The following is a 12,811-nucleotide window of genomic DNA, read 5'->3' as shown; positions in this document are numbered from 1 at the left end:
CGTTCCTTTTGATAACCTCAACAACAAAAATAATACTAGGTTTTCAGAGAGCAATAGCCTTGTCTTAACTAAACCAAATGCAATTATACAAAACTTTGCTTCTATGCCATTGCGCTTAGGATCCTTATCCCTGTTAATATTAAGTCATCTCTAGCACAACAGCTTTTTAATCACAGCATGAAAAAATGCTGTTAGCAGAAGCATACTTTCGTTTGTCATAAATGTATTTCGGTAATTATTACATTTCATTTACATTATTTTTATTACTGTATTCTTGGGCTGCATATTTTTGTAAAACAAGTTGGAGCTTTCGTTTTTAGTAAGGTGTGGAAAAGTGAATTTCTTTCTGTACATTACTAGACATTCCTGTTAATGAGTGTCTATTGCATTATTTATGTATAGCGCTGTTTCAACGTATATCTAAATGTTTTTATTTATTATAAGTTATTTCCTACAGATTGTATTTCCTGGCGCATATATTTATGTTCGCCCTGTTTTTGCTGCGCTAATACTCTTATGTGCCCACTAACAATAGGAAGTCCCCCTGGAAGTTTCTTACTTTGGGACCTCCTGATGCTGTGTACAATATGTAAGTCCGTTTTTTTCATTGTACATGCAATAACAAACAATAAACTTGAACTAAACTTGAACCGCAAGATATTACCATCAGGAACAAGGCTGGTTTGTAGAAAGTTTGCTTCTAGCTGCAAATGTCCAACTACGTTCGTTAGTTATGAATGCCGTCTGAGCACATGGCCCGTTTTTCGCCTCTCCAGTTTGAAATCTTTACTTGAGTTGGGTACACTTTATGATTTTACACAACCACATGGTTGTTTTGTAGTATGACACTTCTGGCGAAAATTATGAACAATTATAGTATGGAAAGATTTTACATGCACACATTGCCCTGAAAGTGTTTGCATGCTAGAGTTCTTGCAGGACGTTTGGCTCGTGCATTTTATATCAGGCGAATTTGCAGCATACAGAGCTATGTAAGAGAGGTTTATATTCCGTGGGTGCCATAACATATTCCTTTGCAATTGTATACTTATGCCAAAATGAATGAAATCGTACTCAAATGATTAATCCCATTAGCAGCATATATATATATATATATATATATATATATATATATATATATATATATATATATATATATATATATATATATATATATATATATATATATATGTGTGTGTGTGTGTGTGTGTGTGTGTGTGTGTGTGTGTGTCAGGCATACATTTCAGGGACCATACTTACGAAGCTTCTCTTGCGTATTCCAGGGTTAGTTATCCCCATGATGGTTGTTGCGCGACTATACTAATCAGCAAAACAATTAGCGGAATTCGAACGCCAACAAGTGAGTAAACGCTTTCCTGAATGATAGGCGTAGTGATTACGGGCCCATAAATTAATAAATTCCAGGCGAGCTTTCCTCCTGTAAAGAATGCACCGCTACAATAAAACCCTGTGAGTGGGAAAGACAAAACCTGGGAGCTCTTTAATTGAGCCTTCTTGCCCCAAAGGCAACAACTGTAGCCATAATGTAAAATTCGAATATCACGCCTGCCGCGACATGAAAGTGATGTTCTCTGCCCCCTACACCATTCAAAGCTTTGCAGGTTGACTGACCCTGCGGTAACCCAGCAACGTGACTGAGGCACAAAGTACAAGGGGCCTTTTCTTGAATGCGAAGAAGGTGCAATCTATCGAATTCCTTTAAGGTGCAGAAAAGTGTACCTTGGCCAAACTGACAGGTGTGTTAACGATAGGTCAAGGGAGCATGCAAACACCGTAAAAAATGCGCGAGAAGAAAACGATTTTGAAAGTTTTATGGCTAGTCATTGCCTGACTTGAGAGGGCAGTTCGCTCGGCTTTGTAAACACTTCCGTTATCAAGAAGAATAAAACATGTGTGACACGGGAAATCGCAGAATCTTGAAGTATTTCTAGATTCGGGAGGGTTGTGTCAGCATCCATCATGCTTTCAGACATAGAGCTGGTATAAATACACATGCGCAGATGACAAAACCCCGGCTCCAACAGCACGTATTTATTCGTCAGTTATTCACAATAATTTTCTTGGAAGTTCAGCGCTCGTCCTTGTCGTCTCATCTCCGTCCGTGCCTTTTTTTCCGCTGCCGCCTTTTCAAATAACCCGAACTTCAGTTTGGCTCATATTTCCAGTATTTTTTTTAAGATCAAAGCAGACATGCAGGGAAATAATTTTTTTTACACACCGGGTTATTGCCTTAATTTATGTAAAGGCTTATCATTTTATTCATCATTTTTGATGTACGAAATTGACGTTCAGTGGACCATGTTTGTCATTACATGGAAATTTCAAAAATTGTGCTTCGAATACCGCCACCGGACCTGCGACCACTTCATTTTTAAAGAGTGAGGAGGAATCTGCCCGCCGGGAACCCGACCAGTACCACCCGCTGACTAGACAATGTGTTATTAGGCGACAGTATCGTTTGTACTTTTGAGACTTTCGACTACATAAGTGTGGAGACATTTGCCATGTACATTGTATGTACCCGCTGACCCGCTGACTAGAAAATGTGTTATTAGGCGACAGTATCGTTTGTACTTTTGAGACTTCCGACTACATAGGTGTGGAGACATTTGCCATAGGCTTCCTGTGGAAACGTTGCGTTATAAGTCCTGGTGCTTGTGTGAAAAGATTATTTGATATGTAACTGTGAACCCTGAATAATGTGTGACGGAACCACCCAAGAGATAAGGAGTAGCCGGCGCCTTAAATTGCGCGCCAACATCTCCTTATACCATATCAATAAAGAAAAAAAAACCCCGACCAGTGGCCGACCGACGCAAGGACCGACCCATGCGAAACCATGGGATTGTAGGAAAAGAGCATATCTCCTAAATACGTTCTAGCTTTTAGGGAAAATGATTCCCATTTGGTGCAACAAAAGGCAGATATTAGCTTCCACAACATCTTACACGAGACCGAGCAATAGCTTGCTAGTACGAAAATAAAACACCCTCACGCGTGGATCTTCGCGTACTGTGGCAACGCGCCAAATGTGCATAAGAAAAAGGCTTTTGGGGTTTATATTGCGTATTACTGCTGATAAATATTAATGTTACTATTTGCCAGTATTTTTCCTGCGAAAGAGCACAATATTCGCTTTATGTGAGGCCCACAAATATTGAAAAACTAAGGAAACCATGTTGCGCACTGCAACCCACGAATTAAATTATGTGGAGTGGGTTGTACTTGTTCCACTATATTGTACACCTACAGCAAAAAACAAAATATATCATAATTTGATAGGGTGTATGCTTTAGTTGAAGCGGGAGCAATATGAAAAACTAAACAGTTGCACATATTTTCAACAATTTTTTTGTAATTTTCCATTTAGTGACAAAATGGCATTATGGGCGCTCATTTTGTACATGAAAAAAATGGCTAAAAGGATACATCATGTCTCAAAGTAAGGCAATAATCCACTGGCTTTTTGCACGAAATTTTAGCACTCGCGGTTTGACATTGGGTGTAAATGATAAGTGAATAATGTGAACTTTGTGTGAATAATGCGAACTGAACTTTGCGCTATGTTTGTATTTTTTTTCTGCATCTGAAGCAGACGCAGGATTATGCTTCAGTGCAAAAAGTCAATGGTGTATCTTTGCATTGAAGATGGACCATCAGACTACATTGAGAGGTTCCACAAAGAGAAACTATGTACTCTTAGCGTTCACGTGCTGTGCATGTATGTTCCTTTTCTTGAATAATTGTGGTTCATTAAACACGGCAAATTTCTTTCGTTATCATTTGGCAATTTTTAATGAAAAGCGAATCGTTAAATAACTACTTCTATAATGAGCAGCACGGAATGCAAAGGGTTAAAGGATGGGAAACAGCATTGAAGAGAGATGCCATTTTATCGGTAGAACGAAGTGTTAACCTATTCCAGGACAGTTTTCATGCAACGGCGTTGAAGGCCTACGGTGGCGTGTCCTGTATCAAAAAGGAAAAACATCAACGTGGACTGCATCCGAGGCCCGAATTCCCTTTGAAACGAAATTACGTAAACTGAATTTACGTTTCACATACGTCACTTGAACCGACAACTTCCTGGCTTTTTTTTTTATCTCAGCCTGTATTTAATAATTTTTCTTTCTCAGTTCACATCTAACCTGCTCCACATTGGCGGTCGTTTTTAGGAGCCCATTACGACATTTAGCAGATGTCGGGTCTAGGCGTTTTGTCTAACACCAGTTTTTTTTTTTTTTGGTGGTGCCATACCAAGCACTTGAACATTTCGGGAGCGCGTCGCGAGTGAGTCAGTATTTCATCTGCGTTGCTTTAGGCACCTACGGGCATGTTCGGGACGCCGCATGCTGCTAATCTAGGGGGCCTCAGCCCATCGCCGAGCCCACTGCCCCTCCCGGGTATCCTCTAGAGATGGCACCTAGACCTTTGCACCCTGCAGCCGCGGGCGAGCCTTGTTTATTATTTGAAGTGCATGAGAACTCCCTTATACAGCTTAACTGTTCCTGATGTATCAGTCGCTCGAAGTAAGCATACGCTGGCGAAGGTTTTAGGGTGCAGCTTTTTTTACTTCTTCGCCCCCCTTTGGTGTCTTTCTACAGGGAGGCTGCTTATGGCTAGATTCCGGTGGATCTCGTCTCCGTGGTCATAGACCAAAAATTTTTCATACGTGGGCCGATCCCGAAGTTAGTGCAATGCTGGTCCAAACCGCGGCGGAGGTGAAGCAAGTGTTAAGCGCTCCCCATACTCGGGCCGTTGCCGAAGATAGTGCAATGCCGGGCCAACCGGCGGCGCAGAAGAAGTTCGCCATCTAGGGACCCACATTTAATGCTTCGCTGGTCATCCTTATTCACAGAGTGGATTGTCACTGAATTTTTTCTAACCATTTCTAACCACCATAACTACTATAGACTTGGTGCTAACGCAGTCCATTCGGACCACAGATTCTGCCCGCTTTTCGTGACCCTAACTCTCATGAATATCGAGTCAGCCCCGGTCGACTGTGGAGTTTGACTAAAGGTTTTGAGCTACATGTGTTCTTAGTTCACCCACACAATTTGTGATGCATGTGCATTGTAGCAAGCGATATAAACGTGCGGAATCGGTCAGCGTGGCGCGTTTCAGCAGCAGCAAAAGCAGTTGCGTTTCGCAAATAATAGTAGACAAGGTTCTTGGAACTGCTAACCTGTAAGAAAGACGCTTTTGGCTCATAAGACGTATATAAAAGGCTTTAAGATGTCATTTCTCTCAGTTGTGATAGGTACATCTTCGGAAGATCCAGGCAGCTGCGAAACAATAAGAAATGGTCCCAAGGCAAGGACTCGCCGTATTTTGTAAATAATGAGACAGGCACATTGTGCATGCTATGTGTTGTGTTTCAACGCAATTTTCCTCAATACTAAGGAAACCTCGCTTACAGGGAGAAACATCAGGGATGTGTTATGTGTAAATTTTTAACAACTTCTCTTACTTTCAGATACGCACTTTTCCGGACATTTAGATCCACGCAAGCTTGTCAGACAAGATAGTGCTTGACACGCTTTACTCGCTAAGCCCGTCGCATAGCAACAGTCGGATAGTAAAGCACATAACAATGACAAAAAAAAATCGCTATTTAGTTTTCTGGGCTACAGCAATGTTTAATAGCTATGCAGCAATGTCTATTTGCTAGCGCATTTATTAGACGTATGGTACTCCCACTGTGAACGAAGACGGCACATGCATGCTCGGATATTTAAGGAACAGGTACTATGCGTCATTACGGCCTCATATCGGGCTCGCAAGTTGGGTGAAAGAAGGGCTTCTATTGCCACAACAACCTCACAAACAGCTCTGATTAGCTGCCAGTGCAGTTACTAAAACTATCTGCGCTCGTACAGTGACCGGAGACTACGCGCGCGAGCGTTTATAATTGAATAACAGTTTCTGAATATGATTCACGAAATAATGGGACTGTAGAGCGGTGAGGCTAACATAAGAAGAGCGGCCACTATGCTACACATATTACGCCTTTGTCTCAGGCGCGATCCTCAATGCATGTTTCTATCTGAAGCGAACTGTGTTAGGCGTAGACTGCCTACACACAAAGCGCTTGAATACAAACCCGCGCCTTACTAGCTACCCGGGGCATACAGTTAATTACGCTGCGGCTACGCTTTGCATGACGCATCATATTTATTTTTCGTATTTTGTTTTTGTCTGGGCGCGATTGAAGCAGTCTTTTGGGAGATCTAAGGCTATGTCTTGAAATAGTGAGAAATTGTTGGAATTCAATAGTCTCCCGAACGAATCGCGAGAGTTGGCAGTTATATCCGCCGTGTTTGCTCAGTGGCTATGGTGTTAGGCTGCTGAGCACGAGGTCGCGGGATCGAATCCCGGCCACGGCGGCCGCATTTCGATGGGGGCGACATGCGAAAACACCCGTGTACTTAGATTTAGGTGCACCTTGAATAACCCCAGGTGGTCAAAATTTCCGGAGTCCTACACTACAGCGTGCCTCATAATCAGAAAGTGGTTTGGCACGTAAAACCTCATAATTTTTTTTTGGCAGGTATGCATGTCAAATGCTCTACGTAGTGTTTATCTGTACATGTATGGTCGGCCGCAACCGTATCCAAAGATTTCACAATTTTATGCAACACGAAAGCTGCAGTCATGAGGGGAGTAAAAGTTACCTCCCTTAATGAAACAAAATGCCTAACAATATTTAATGCCAAAGTGTTTTACGCCGGTGCCCACGATCAACATTCTGTAACGGATGTGACGTCGCCGCGAAGGCATAAAATATGCTGTCTTGACAGGGATGGCGCTGCCATCTAAGAGCAGTGAAGCAAAATACTGCATCATGGCATAAACGACCGTTCTGCTGCAGTGACGGCGCAGTTTCTGCAAACGGTTTCTCTTTCGCGTCGGATTAGCCTGTGGCATCTCGTCGCCTACAGAGTTCAGCTTCAGAATATGCGTCAGCAGTGCTTACACGCCACCTACTGCTTCGCTTGCGGTGGCGCTAGGAAAATTGCTGTGCAAAGTGGCGCAGAAAGGCAACTTCGTCGAGGGGCGAATCTCGCTTTCGTCAAGCGAGAGAGACGTAAGCGTGAAGCAGAACGCCTTCGCGCGTTCGCGGCGCGTGCTGCGAACTCTGGAACTCGTAATCCTGAAGCTTAGCGCGTCACGACTTGCTTCCGAAGACACTGGAACCCGACCAAAATGCTCGTACCTTCGCCGAAGCGAGTCGGGAGCAGGTCGCTGCTCGCCAACAGGACGCCACGCATCAAGCAAACCTGCAACACGGTCACCAACCCGCAAATCGAGCTCCTTTCGCTGCAACGGATGGTGAGTTCACGAAGCGATTTACTAAAAAACCGCTCGCTTTCGCTGCTCGGTTTGCGAACGCCTGTGGTTTATGGCGGATTTGCGCAGTGCTCCTGCGCGTGCAATGCAGTTTCTCCGGTGGATGTTTCCCGGTCGCGAATTGTTCGACAAGTTTAGCTTTTGTGGCAATCGTCAAGGATATGTGTGCAGTGGTAGGGTGCTGCTGATGGCGACTTGCAACTTAATTCTTTACGTACAATCAACATGCAGCAGTTCCTGTGAAGACACGTTTAACTTTCGTGTTCTACGGATTCCTATGAAACATGGATCAACCATATTTTTCGTAGCATTAGGGAAAAGCAGTGAGCGGACTGTTTTAGTGAAATCATAGAAAAGCAAGCTAACAGAAAACAGAAGAAAGCATAAATGATATATTACAAGAATGGTCATACTTTTTAAGTCTTTTAATTAACAGTGCGCGCGTGAGTTGCGTCACATTGTAGCAGTGGTCAGTGCTCAGCAAGCTAAAATTTACGTATAAAAACCTAGCACATGCGTCTTACAGCTGGCGCTGAACAAAAACGAAGTTACGGGTCATGTTCATGTGGTTCTAGCAATGATATAGATAAACGCTTTACAGAGTATAACAAGGGCGCCCTGTAATAGTTGACTTTTGGACCTCTGTATTTTGTCGTCCGAAGAAGGACTCTTCCGTGGATATGGATGAACGTAAACGACACCATGTGGGGAATACCAAACGTATTCTGTATGCCGCCAAACGAGATTCTCGAGAAGTGAAGATAATATGTGTCATCTCTAGAGGCGGTGGGAGTAGTAAAAAAAAAAAAGAGCAGCAGAAAGAAGGTAGGGAGATTTAATGACAACTGGAATCTGTGAAAAATAATACACATAGCTGTACTTGCCTGTACAGACGCGCACGCGCGCACACACACGCACACACGCACAAAGTTCAAACTACAGAGTTCTTTTACTGCGAGCAGTTTATAAGTCTATAATATTTACCCGAATTACATCAGTGATGATGCCGAGGCGGGCACTTTATAAAAGATACACCAAAGCAACTCATTCACATATAAACTAAATACATTTATTTACTTTTGAGTTACAACCCTTGCGGCACATGATTATATTGGCAAGTTTAAGGGAACGGTCATAAAAGTGTAATTATGCGTTTCCGCATTTTAAAACGGCTACGTAGACCGATATAAGTGGCATCAAGTTAATCGTTCATTTTATCTGATCAGACGCGAGGTCCCGCGAAGCGGGTCCAACCGTCCAAGCCCTCTCTTACGTAGGTAGGTGATACAAAACGTAGTCACGCAGCAGTCACGCTTCCTGCTTATCACTACCTGATACCGACTGGCGCTTGCGGAGCTCTCGATTGAACGCAGGATTATTTCAGCAGCCTAGCCAAAATGGCCCACTGTACCACACCCTACGGGAAAGCTGCAGTTTACCCACCCCTCCCCCCTCCTCTACGTCACAAGAGGGTTGCACTGGAAACCACGTTTCGCGGTTGCGCGTGCATACTAAGGCGAAGTTAGCTAAGTCTAGACCAGTAATTCTAGTGGAGATGGCCAATTTGCAATATGGGGACATGGATCCAGACATTAATGATGATTTCCAGCAACTTTCTCATAAACCCATGGCATAATGTTTGTAACGAAGAAATAATTTTTCTAATTAGCGTAGTTTGTGCATGAATTACTTTGATTTATATTCCAAATGATGTCCGTATGGGCTCATAATTCATGTAGAGTGACCAAATTTCACCAAAGTTTGCAGGCTCTTTTTTGAGGTGGTCCAAGTAGAAAAGAAAAAACAAAACCTTTATAGCCATTGCGAGAGCCTTGATTAAAAAAAAAAAAGACAGGATAGCTTTGTCCATAACACGAAACAATCCCACCATAACTCAAGAAATATGTGTAGTAAGCCTCAAAATTTTTCGGGCGGTGTTTGCTTTGTTTAACATTCGCAGGTGCGAGCGAGCAGTGTACTTTCTAGAAGTAAAATGAGTGTGAGTCGTACTGCGTTTGTGGATGTGGCGCCTTCCGCTGGTGGTGTCACTTCTACAAAGTGGAACGAGTTGACCTGTTTTCCCGTCTCTTGAGTACCTGCAATTAGGTAACGCCTCCTAGATACCGCAAGACCTGTGCACTTAGTTTCATGACGTCATGCTGCCTAGCCCAACTGCCATGGAATCTAATGGGTATGCTCTCGAGTAAGCCAGGGTGATTTTAACCTCACCGCTTTCATAACACCAGACTTGGCAGCTAAAATATCTTTCCAATTAGCATGACGTCATAAAGCAGAGTGCAGAGGCCTGCTATCTAGGACGCGTTGACTTAAGAACGGGTCTCTCCTAAATCAACTCTTTTGCTTCCTGCTGCTGTATTCGTTTGGCTGTATTCAGGGCCCTTGTTAGCTTTGAAGATTCTTCGTCCCTGCTGTCACGTGGGAATGGAAAGGCTTAATCAAAGACAATGCCACCTGCCCCAACTGCATTGCGAGAAGAATGTATATAAAGACAGGGAGGTTAGCAACAGTAAGTACGGATTGGCTACCCTGTGCCGCCCAAAGGGGTAAAGGAAATGAAATGTGTAGAAGGGGAGAAGAGATAAAAATAGAGGGGGAAAAAGTTCCAACCATAACGTGATGCAACGCGCTAAAACTTTCGTAGTAGGTCGCACCATTCACAAGTCATCAAGAGTCGGAGCAGTGCAATTAATGCCTTAAGTTCTGAAATCGGTCTGGGCTAGTGTGTTAGGATTGTGGGCTAGGATTTTTTCTTCTGTCAACAGGCGCTCGTCGAGTTAGTCAAGCATGACCATGAGCACTTTTATTGCCACACTAACGGGAACTGTCACAGAAGAGGTGCATGCTCGTCTCCACGTCGTCGCAGTTGTAGCAAGCATGTCGATTATTTCAATGCGAAAGGAATAGGCGTTTGTGAATGCCATGCCTAGACACAGGGTGCACAGAAGTGGTCCTTCTGCTCGTGGTCTCCCTGGTGATAGACGGAGTTGTAGACGTCGATCCAACCTGTGAAGATGGCTTTTGTAAATTCTCAGTCACACACATCCGACTACTTCATCCCCGAATAATGAGCAAGGGGCACATAATCAATCGGTGGATACCGGGTCACTGCAGAATTTATGGTAACAGTACTACAGATGAGGCTATCCGATTGGCCCACCTTGGTGTCGACTGTATACTGATACCACTGTCGCGAATAGATGTAATCACAAGGTTTCACTCCCTCGTAAGCAAGCTTATACTGGCACAGTGTAACTCAAGTGAATTTCGTTACTCGAAATCTCTTTATAGAAATTTCTGCAGTGACTTAGTATCCACGTAAAGATGATGATGTACCCATAGCTGATTACTCGGCGGTGAATTAGTCGGATGTCTGCGACAAGCTGTTCGTTAGGCCCGTGATTGAATGGGGACAGAAAACAATGAATAGCTGCCTTCGAGCGACAAAAGACGTACCATGACTGTGATAAATGGTGACCGATAAACTTCAGAGCTGCACCGATAGCAGCTAGTTCTGCAGCCGTCAGTGACGTAATGTGAGCTGTCTTGAACTGGATGGTGATAGATTTCGCGGGAACTATCACTATTTCAGCTGAACTTTTGGATGAAACTGAACCATTCGTACAAACATGGAGGCATTGACTGTGCTTTTGATGCAGGAATAAAAATACGGGTTGTTTGAGGAAGGAAGATAGCATGTCCGTTTTCTTTTTGATACAAGGAATGACGGAAAGAGCTTGGAGAGGGTGCAGGCACCACAAAAGTAGAGATGGTAGATACTGTGAGAGCCTGGTACAAGGTATCGATGTGTACGACGTGTTGTGGACTGGCCCAGGCACATGGCACATTCGGGAGTCGTTGGTAGACGGTCTGGTTTCGACAGTTACCGGAATTGTGAGTTCAGCAAGTAAAGTCAAGATCACTGTGATTGCAGGGCCTAAAAGCGCATTCACACGGTGGGACTAAGCAGGGATTTTTGCAGGGGACAAAACATCACGTGACGCCTGCGTCAACAAAACGTGCTGCGCTCAGCGAGTCCTGCTTTCTCCGCTAGCTGAACGGATTCAATATTGTGGCTGTTATTTCAGTCCGTCCGTTCATTTGGTAGTCGTCTATCCTCTATTTAGCCTAGTCATCGTCAGTCCTTAGCACATGGGCCGTGGAATCACGTATATGATCGCAAACGCGTGGATTTACATCGTTGCTTCGTTGGCAATAAACACATGCGCATTAATTGGAGCAAGGCATAGAGAAAAATGGTATCGCCCCCGGTGCTTTAGCAAAATGCCGAAGCATTGGAGACCAGAAAAAGGATGCGGATTGGTACGGATTCGCGAGCGTGCTGCCACATTGTGAATGCGGCCTTGCCCATTTGCGGCTGCGTCTTTCGGCTGTGAAGCAGGCCGGATTTTGCGCTCGCGTGTGGCTACATCTTTACTGAGCTTCCTGCACGATGCAAGGTTCCATTCGTATGCAGATCTTTTTTCTATGCCATATGACAGCCCCCCTCGGAATTAAAATGACACTGAAAGAATTGACCATTGGCAAATAATAATGTTATGCTGTTTCTGCTGCAGAAGAAAGGCATGATGAGTGTTACAGAAACACTGCCATGAAAGCCAGCAAACATTCAGTGCGCAGTATGTAGTCGGTGCGTGTTACTACTGCACCTGCACATTCAAGTTGTGCCATAATAACGAGGAACTTCAAATAAGAAGGCAATACGAGGGATGTGAAACTTAAAGTTCACCTGTATTTGCATACACAGTACAAAATGTTTGGCGATCTGATATAATAGTTGAACTAAAGCACTGGTACTGTTGGCCTTCAGGCATGTCATAACCTGTACTAAATATATAAAAGAATGGAGTAATCTAGACTGAACTCTAGAGCAAACAAAAAAGTTGGAGCAGTGTCTACCTTCACTTGTACCATGAATTCCTGAAAAAAAAAAGAACTGGAATTACGAATACATGAGAATATATTTCCTCATATGCATGTTTGTCAGAGGCCCCGACACATCACTATAATAACGTAAAAAATAGAACAATTCTTCGCCTTTTCTTTCTAGTACTCATGCAAGTTTCTCTATTTGAACTTTTTCGCCGTTTACATAGCTACTTTTACGACAAACTACAAAAAAAATAAAGAAAAATACACGACGTACATGAAGACGTCGATATTACTGTACGGGGGTATATGAGCCCACGTCTGCACTTGTATGCAGAATGTACAGATACAGGATTGTTTAAACAACGTGAAATACGCATGCCTTTTTGTCAGTCGTAACGTCACAATTCAGGAATATTGGAGTCGCAACAGGAAATGGCGCAGATGATTAAAGCCATGCTCGTACGCCTCAGGGTGTTTACGAGATTTGAGTAAGTGGAGCTGAGACACCAGGAGGGAACCGGGGCAA

General features: G+C 43.6%; 1 protein-coding gene and 1 long non-coding RNA gene across 11 annotated transcripts in view; one reads left to right on the top strand and one right to left on the bottom strand.

The window, feature by feature from the left end:
• LOC135904591 (uncharacterized) overlaps nucleotides 1-12,811 on the bottom strand; it is a 161,074-nt gene that overhangs the window by 77,414 nt on the left and 70,849 nt on the right. The window lies entirely within an intron of this gene.
• The window catches only part of LOC135904590 (uncharacterized), a 900,492-nt gene continuing 894,540 nt past the window's right edge, over nucleotides 6,860-12,811 (top strand). For all 9 annotated transcript variants that reach the window (XM_070537279.1, XM_070537280.1, XM_070537281.1 and 6 more), the window contains exon 1: nucleotides 6,860-7,356. In XM_070537279.1, the coding sequence (XP_070393380.1) occupies nucleotides 7,231-7,356 (126 nt within the window). In that variant the 5' untranslated portion in view covers nucleotides 6,860-7,230. The remainder of the gene's footprint in view (nucleotides 7,357-12,811) is intronic.

Source organism: Dermacentor albipictus, chromosome 4, assembly GCF_038994185.2.
Source record: "Dermacentor albipictus isolate Rhodes 1998 colony chromosome 4, USDA_Dalb.pri_finalv2, whole genome shotgun sequence".
Classification (NCBI taxonomy): domain Eukaryota; kingdom Metazoa; phylum Arthropoda; class Arachnida; order Ixodida; family Ixodidae; genus Dermacentor; species Dermacentor albipictus.
This window is presented reverse-complemented; position numbering and strand designations above follow the sequence as displayed.